Here is an 8,790-nt window from a genome sequence, read left to right on the forward strand (position 1 = left end):
TCCCCATTCCATTCTGGTACATTTGAAGCCACTTTGCTTGGTGCATAGGTGAAAAGAATATTTTGATATTGTAATATACAATACAGCAATGCATGTAGATGTACAACCCGTGGGAATCCTCTGCTTCCCCTGCAAATTACCAGTGCCTTTAGCAAAAACATCAAAAAGTTTTACTGATTTTAGTGCAGCTTCCAGCTGTTCTAAATGTTGGACTATACAACACCAGCAGAGGGCAGTAGATATTCAGACTTCGATCCTGCAGATGAAGGCATAAAACAGTTTTGTCTCTCGCGTGAATTTGCACTAGATCACTGCTATTGTAGTAAAAAAAAGTTATTTCAGTGTGGGTCTCTTTGCCTTTGGGGAACTTGGTTGGTATCCCCAATGAAGAAAGTAAGAAGTCTTTATTGCGATTGCTCAGAAAGTGAAACTTCCTTTAGCTTCATTTCTTAATGCAGCTTCAACTTTGCAGAAGTTTGCACTAAAAAAAGTGAAGTTTGTACAATTTCCTAAACTGCAATGAAGAGGCCAATTGGTTGGAAAAGTAGTTGTATTTTACATAAGCCCTTCTGGCTTGCACTCTTTCTAAACACCTGAGGAATGAAATTATCACCCCTCTTTTATTGTCCATTCCTGGTCGCCCAGCCACTGCCATACAGTCCTTTCTCTTGGCAGATCAAGATGACAGCAAAGGTTGCAAGGTTTTTAGCTGGGGCAATCAGAATAAGATCCACTATTTGACTACTGATGCAAAACCCTAACATGTATTTTATATAATTGACTTTTTATTTCTGTTCTTTGTATATCGTGTTATTGTTTTAGTGCTATGGCCGATGGCTGACGCAAATAAAGATTAATTCATCCATCCATCCATTCATTACATAAGCCTCTTTGCGGTGAAGAGGAGAAGTACGGTCTGAGTCTGTATTTCTATCGTTATTAAGAGCAGCAAAAAAACCTTAATTGTGCTGTGCTTTTCGTGTTTCGACGTGTTGTGAAGTAACGTGTTGTGGCTTGCACGAGAATTGGTGGCGGGGCAGAGAGAGAGAGCGCCTGCGCGCCAATAAGAGTCCTTGTGCGCTTCGACCGCCTCACAACGGCGACCCGCGAAGTCCCAAGCGCGCCTCCTCGGCTGCCGAGGTTCCAGAGCCAAGAGCGGGAGCGCGCGCGCGCACGCACCGTGCGTCCTTCCTCCAGAGGGGCGGGGCCGGGGAAGGCGGAGGAAGCTGCTCGGGCCAGGTAAGCGAAAAGCGCGCGCGCTGCTGCTACGTGCGCTGCTGCGGGTGGGAGGTTTGCAACGCCTGTGTGTTGTGGGGTCTCCCTGTCCCCGCCCCCCATCCCTCCTCCCTGGTGGAAGCTGCTCCGGCCCTTTGTGGATGCCACCTCGGAGGAATGTGGCCCGCCGAACAGAGGAAGCTGCCTTATACCGGGTCTGAGCATAGGCCCATGTAATTTTGTGTTGTCCGCACGGTTTGCAAGCAGCTGTCCAGGGTTTGGGTCTCTCTCCCAGGTTTGTGCTGAGAAGCGAGTCTGGAAATGGATCGTCTGCGTTCAGACGTCAGGGCTTGTCACCTATTTTAGTTTTGTTTTCCCTGGCAGGCTAAAGTGGGCTTGCCAAGGAGTTGTTTGACAGGCAGAACTTCCAATATCCCCTCCCCCTCCGAGCATGGAGATGCAATGGTTAAAATGGCCAGAAGAAACAGAAATCAGGAAGACCAAAATGTTAATAAAGGAATTGGGAATATATATAACTTTTCTTAAAGACCACTGTAAACAGTTAAAATCGTTCGTAATATTGGAATATCACTTGTAGTTTAATGGTGAATTTTGGATACAATGGAGAGAGAAAAGATTTGGATTATTATAAAAGATGCAGGAGGAAATGATTAACAATAGGACTCACAAAGGGGAGGAAAGTAAAATGTTTTTATGTTGTATGTTGAATATGTGACTGCAAAATTTTAATCTGAAAAAACAAATAAATACGTTTAAAGAACTTCTAATATTTCCCCCCTGATCATAGAGATACAGTGAGGGTGGAAGTTGCCACTGGTTGGCATTTGCCAACTAGTTTTCAGATGTTTGAAAGCTTCCCCATACAAGTGGGAAACTTTTTCTTTTCTTTTCCAGCTTGAAGTTTTAAGTCTGTGTGGAAGTCACACTGACACTGAAGAAGCCTTTCCCCCTGTGGGTATATGTGAATGAAAGAGTGAGTTATGGATGCTAATAAATTGTGGCGGAAGGTACTCTGCACATTCTTAAGGGCCCTCTCTGCTTCACATTACGCAAGTAGAGTATTGGCAGCAGGCTCTGCAGCTCTGCTTTTGCTTGAACACACCCAGTCTGTTCCCCCCCATTTGACACTGCGAGCCTTCCTTTCTGTACAAGGAGCAAATGAAGAACTGCAATCTTTGAAGAGGTTCTAAATGTGACACGACTCAAGAATCACTATGTCTAATAGTATTGAGGGACAAATGGTTTTCCTTTCAAGGATTGCCAGTTTTTTATTATGTTGGCAAATGGCTTTACAGTCATTCAGTTTCTTACATGGGTGGAGTTAAGAATTCTGCAAACAGCATCTTATAAAGTCTACCTGATAAAATGTAGGAGCCCTGGGATTCCATGTTTGTATAACTAGGATTCAGCACAGCCTCGAATCATCATTTGCTGGGTTTTGTTGCCAAGCCCACTGTTTTTCTTCTTCCTATTAGCTGAACAGCTCCCATGAGACGCATTTTGCATTTGGTTGTGTCTACCAAGCATAGCAGTCTCTACTATTGCCTTATGAAAGTTGAAATACCTATCACAGTACTCTGCTTAAAAGATATCACAGGGCGCAATTATTAACACTTCAATTACATAATGTGCAGATGTTCTATGTTTACTTAAATGTAAGTCCCAGTGAGTGAATTCCCTAGTAAATATGACTAAGATTACAAGCCCTTTTTATTTTATGTAGTTAAAAGGTTTGCACTCTGCATTTTTGCCCTTAAAGAGCACCAGTGTGTTAATCACTATTGAAGGTGCAAACATTGCAATGACATTCGTATCTAGCGCTCTATGAAACATTTTATAGAATAGGTTTTGAGAAAGACCCTGTGTCATCTGAGAAATTATCTGAATCGGAGCTCTTCTGTTATACTTCTGCCCTTAATACAATTCTATAGTGGCTGTAGAAAAGATAAATCTGCTTCTTTCATTACAGGATCTGAAATGTCTTACAAAAGGGTTCTCATGACTAGAGCTGATTGTATAGAAAACCTGCTCTCTGAAAAAAAATACGAAGATATTCGAAGTCATCTTGCGTATCTTGAAACTGTTGATATGACTGTAGACTGTCTCCAGGAAACGGATATTGCCAAAGCTGTGTTCAGAATCCTCAAGAACTGTCCCTCTGTGGTACTGAAAAATAAGGCAAAGCATTTACTATCGAAGTGGAAAACACTTTATAAGCATTATTACAATCAATGCATACAAATTAAGCCAGTATTACCTGATAATGCAAAAGAAGATTCTGATCCCCTTAGTGTAGTCCTGGCAGATGCAAACACTTCTGGAAAACTGAATCAGCATGAGATATTAGGCCCTGCCAGTTCCGAGAGTTGCCTGCTATCAGAAAACCATCCACAAGATACTGGAACTAATGTGCAAAAAGACAACGCAATTCAGCCTGCACTTCAAGAGCACGTGAGTTCTGTTAGTGAAACAAGCCCATTTCAGGTTCATACTACAGCTATGAGATGCAAATGTATAGAGCTTCTTTATGAAGCTTTGATTGACTCAACAAGTAATGCAAGTGAAAAGCACCACAAGATTGCTGAAGAAGTTGAACAACATATCTTTGTACTTCATGCTAAAAACGACAGAAAATACAAAAACTGCATCCGAAGCAAAGTTTCTAACTTGAAGAATCCAAAGAATGCTCACTTAAAGCATAACCTGCTTCTAGGGACTTTGAATCCTAAGACATTTGCGGAGATGTCCACAATGGAAATGGCACATGATGAACTAAAGAAGCTCAGAGCTTCGTATACAGAATCATCTGTTCTGGAGCATCAGCTCCCCCAAAGCATCAGTGGGACACATACAGACAAAATAAAATGTAGACGCTGTGAAAAATTTGATTGCACTGTTACTGCAATTGCCAGGGGAGCTCTTTTCCTTCCTGGTTGGGTACGAAATGCAAATCCAGATGAACAAATGATGACTTATGTAATTTGTAATGAATGTGGAGAGCAGTGGTACCACAGCAGATGGATTTGTTTGTGATTATGCATCCTTTAATCCCTACGTCTTCAGAGGAGATAAGTATTAAATATGAAATTACCAAATTACAGCTATCTGAATAAGGAATATTTAAAGTGCTGTAATGTTTGGTAATGCAATAAAAAGTGGATGAGCGTTATGAAGCAAAATGGTTATAAAGCTATTTGAGAGATAAAATTTTAAGTTGCTTTAAACTATTTTTAATAGTTTTAATATTAATGTTGTGTTTTAATTGTTGTAAAAAGTAAATTGTTGTAACCTGCCCTGGAACCTTAGGGTGAAGGGTAGGTAAATAAATTGTAATATTAAATATTATTAATAAATCAGAATATGACTCAGTACTCCCCACTTCTTAATTAAGACTGATGTCACTATAATCATTTTCAAGCATATATTTGTTAAAACCTTTATCAAGACTGATTTTTAAAATCTAGCAAATCTGTACTCATTTTATGTAATACTGGACCAAAATACAGGAAGGAGTTTTATGAACTTTAGAAACACTAATTGAAATCCTAACCCCTTGGTTTTTTCCCCCATGGAGTGGTAGCTCAAAGACGCAAAATAGAATAAGAAGCATTTGGGAGCAGGGATGGCGTCCTTGCAATGTGGCAAGACAAGGATCCTGCATTTTGCCGAAGTGGTGTGGTTGCCTTGACAATGGAGATATAACTTCCCCTTCATATCAGTTCAAACTGAGGACAAAGGAGCGGCTTTGTCATGTCGCCAGAGTTTTAAAGTTATGTTGTGCTTTCATGTTCATTACAGGATTGGTTGGGATCGCAATAAAGAAGGAGCCTTTAAAATGGTATGGAAAGATCAAAAGTGTAAGGGAAAAGCAAAAGGAGCCCTGAAACTTCTGAGTGTGGAAATTCAGCACAGCACTTATTTTACATATTGCCAAGCTCTTATCTTGAGCATTTGTACTTTCGTGACGGATCTGATAGTTTAGAGATTTTGCTGGTATATCAACTATACCACTGTCCTTCAGTTTTCCTACTAGAACTGGCGGAAGTGGTTTTGAGTACGGTGTTGGAAACTGCCAAAATTATTGTTATGTTATACACACTCAGTAGGAAAAAAAAAAAATTCCTTCCAGTAGTACCTTAAAGACCAACTAAGTTAGTTCTTGGTATGAGCTTTCGTGTGCATGCACACTTCTTCAGATACTTCTTCAGATACACTCAGTAGGGTTCATGTTTTTCAGTTGATCACGTTTTTTTGTAATTTGGAGATTGAACCTATTGCCAAGGTCAGATCACTTCCTTGTGGGGCTTAGACAGGCCAAAAAACCAGAATAAGAGACCATGATTTTAAGAGGTTAGCATGGTTGGTGCCATGATTCAGCATGATGACTCAATTTCATAGCTACAGCTCTTGCTCCACATTCATAGTTGGCTGCACCATTAGATGGGAGTGAATTTATTACAAAAGGTAAAGGACCCCTTACAGTTCAGTCACAGATGACTCTGGGGTTGCGGCACTCATCTCGCTTTACAGGCCAAAGGAGCTGGTGTTTGTCCGCAGTTTTTCCGAGTCATGTGGCCAGCATGACTAAGCCACTTCTGGAGAAACCAGAGCAGTGCATGCAACGCCGTTTACCTTCCTGCCAGAGCAGTACCTATTTATCTACTTGCACTTTTTGGCGTGCTTTCGAACTGCTAGGTTGGCAGGAGCTGGGACCAAGCAACGGGAGCTCACCCCGTCGTGGGGATTCAAACCACCGACCTTCTGATAGGTAAGCCCAAGAGGCTCAGTGGTTTAGACCACAGCACCACCTGCATCCCTTAAACAGAGTGCTTATAATGAAAAGTGGAAGGAGACAGTGTTAAGCTATAAGCTTTCTTGCGGGAACAGCGCAGTGGATTTAGGGCACTGGAAGTGGTGTGTTTGCAAGGGCTGGGGAGGAGGGCATCAAATGGCCTCGCACAGGGCAGCATATTACCAATGGCCACCCCTGCCTAGACATTTTAGCCCCTGAGGTGAACCCACAAAATGCTGTGTCCCTCTTCCCACCAGGGAAGAAGGGGTGAGTGAAGATCTACAACAGGCCTTTGACTAATTAAACAATCAATGGCCTTTTAAACAATGTGTGGGTTTTAATGTCTTTCTTTGTTACTGTGTTATGCATTTTTGTGTTTTGGTATTGTAAGCTGCCCCGAGATCCTTAGATGAAGGGTGATAGAGAAATCCAATAAATAATAAACAGGAACAAGGGGGAAATGAAGAGCTATATTGGAATATGCTGCCCCTATAGATCCTGCCATCTCACCTTGCCACATGGGTGGGCTGGCTCTGCATTCCTGTTATATAATAAGCAACAGAAGAGATGCTTTGTGTTTTAACCAATGATGTGTCTAAATGTTTTTTCTTTGCCACGGTTGCTCTTACCATCTGAACCATGCACCCAAGAAGCAAATGCTTTCATCCTGAACTATGGTTTTTCACATCTTCTAACATTATTATTCCAGTGCTTAATCTTAGCAAAATAAATATGCACTGCTTAATATTCTCTAGCATGCTATGTCATGGAGCATAAGTGAATGTCCCAAATGTCTAACAAATGATGCTGCAAAGGGCATCTTATGTTCTTCAGAAAAAGGAACTGAGTGTCCTGTCCCTGATTCTTCTTCACAGCTCACGCTCGTGCTGACTGGCATTCAACCTTCCAATGAATTGTAATTACATGAAACAGCTGAATTACAATTCATCAAGAGGTTCAGTGCTGTGACTTGTGGACTGAATAAAGACGTTAGATTATCACAGTGCATATGTTAATTTGTGTTCTAGCGCCAGGACATCTGTGTTAACAGTAACCTTTTTGTGTGAATGGCCAGTGTTAGAATCATAGAGTTGGAAAGGACCTTGTGGGCTGTCTAATCTAGGGGTTGGCAAAGTTTTTGTGGCTTGGGCCGGTTCATGGTCCTGCAGACGCAGCAGTGAGCCGGAGTGTGTGCATGCATGCACACACACGCAAATGCTATTTCCGGCGGAGAGGTGTGCACAGCTTCCCATTGGCTGCAGGAGCTCCGGTTTAGTGCGGCGCACAGGAGCCGACCTAGCAGGTGGCAGGGGTCCCTGAGCAGGTGGGGGGGGGCATGGGCCAGTTAAACAACTGCTTGTGGCCCATGGACCTTAGGTTGCTGACCCCTGGTCTAGTCCAATCCCCTGCAATGCAGGAATCTTGACTAAAGAAGCCATGGCCATTCAACCTCTGCTTAAAACCTGACCTGATGTTAGTCAAATAATAATAATAATAATAATAATAATAATAATAATAATAATAATAATAATATCTTTATTGTCATTGCCCCCTCTCGGGGACAACGAAATTACTTGGCTGCTCCATCCACCCATATGTACTTTTCTGCATTTCATTTTCCTCTGACTTGACTGCTTACAATCCCTTTTCCTTCCTTTCTCTGTGTATACCTGCAACACAGGATGACACTTTATATATTTGATGAAGTGGTCTGTAGTCCATGAAAGCTTCTGCTATAACAAATCGGTAGTCTCCACGGTGCCACAAAACCCTTTCAGCCATCTAGACATCATTATCACTATTTTGCAGATATGAACCTGAAATTGAAAGTGTGTTTTTACTTACTACTGCATATAAATGGTCACTAGCCTCTTGTAGTCATTATTTGAGGAAAGAAAATGTTAAGTCCATGTGAGTTCATTTAGGCTGCATCCCGTTCCCAATTAATGTTTAAATTCAGTTGCGCTAACTAGAATTAATTTATTTGAACTCAGTTGATGGGAATCCAATTGGACAATATAACTAGGTAAACAAAGGCTTTCATTGTCAATTTGTGGACATCCTTCCAAGGCTCTGAATGTAAATGTTTGTGAAGGGCAAATATTTGTTGAATATTTGAAAACAGACTTGAGGAACCCCAGTATTGCTTAATATTGTAAATAGATTATTCAGGTACTGTAAACAGGTAATTGGCAACAGGTTGTTGTTGCTTTTTTTAAAAAAATATATATCCCCAAAAAGCAAAATCTGGAGAAAATAGGGAGAAAATAGAGACAGGCATTTTGATACCAACTATGCCAAGTGAATGCCAAATGGAAAAAAATAATATTGCATGAGGAAACACCAATCTCACAATAAACACTCATCTGCAAGCAGCCAGAAAGGGGGAAAGTTGAGAGCAACCTTTGGGGGGAAAACTCTGAATGAGTGATCTGATGGGAGATGAACCAGGTAAGACCGCAGTTGTTGACATCTAAACCAAGAGGAAGTCAACAGTGCCAACAACTGCATAACAATGAAGGTGGATGAGGACAGACAGAGGAGAGGCCTTTTTTCAGCTTATGGAAAAAGGAGCAGCCCATTTCAGGCGCCACAGACAATACTACGTACAAATATGTGGCTGCTGCTAAGTGCCATTTCCCGTGAAATGGTGACTCTACCCCGGGGTGGGGCGTGAGAAGCAGGGGGGAGGCCCCTCTCTCCCTAGCAACAGCCCCTCCCTAGCAACAGCCAGCCAAGCCCGCCCGCTCCGGACGGAGTTG

General features: G+C 41.8%; 1 protein-coding gene and 2 long non-coding RNA genes across 4 annotated transcripts in view; 1 reads left to right on the forward strand and 2 right to left on the reverse strand.

Annotated features, from left to right (window-relative positions):
• LOC309368003 overlaps positions 1-8,790 on the reverse strand; it is a 371,432-nt gene that overhangs the window by 30,827 nt on the left and 331,815 nt on the right. The gene's annotated exons all lie outside the window — the stretch shown is intronic.
• Positions 1,121-4,607, forward strand: TCEANC (transcription elongation factor A N-terminal and central domain containing). The gene is made up of 2 exons (XM_081907680.1): positions 1,121-1,239; positions 3,206-4,607. The coding sequence occupies exon 2, from the start codon at positions 3,214-3,216 to the stop codon at positions 4,267-4,269; it is 1,056 nt and encodes a 351-aa protein (XP_081763806.1). The 5' UTR covers positions 1,121-1,239; positions 3,206-3,213; the 3' UTR covers positions 4,270-4,607.
• LOC309367972 lies at positions 3,267-8,759 on the reverse strand. Of its 2 annotated transcripts, XR_014167423.1 has the most exons (4): positions 8,432-8,759; positions 7,699-7,845; positions 3,494-3,634; positions 3,267-3,402 (listed from the first exon to the last, which is right to left on the reverse strand). It is a non-coding gene; the product is annotated as an uncharacterized lncRNA (long non-coding RNA). The 2 variants fall into 2 exon arrangements; XR_014167424.1 differs by lacking the exons at positions 7,699-7,845; positions 8,432-8,759 and adding an exon at positions 7,874-8,238.

This window comes from Podarcis melisellensis (genome assembly GCF_964234715.1).
Source record: "Podarcis melisellensis genome assembly, chromosome: 4".
In the NCBI taxonomy this organism is placed as follows: Eukaryota; Metazoa; Chordata; class Lepidosauria; order Squamata; family Lacertidae; genus Podarcis; species Podarcis melisellensis.

Excerpts from the sequence above, each read along its gene's own strand:
- TCEANC (XM_081907680.1), top strand. The coding sequence starts at position 3,214 with ATGTCTTACAAAAGGGTTCTCATGACTAGAGCTGATTGTATAGAAAAC.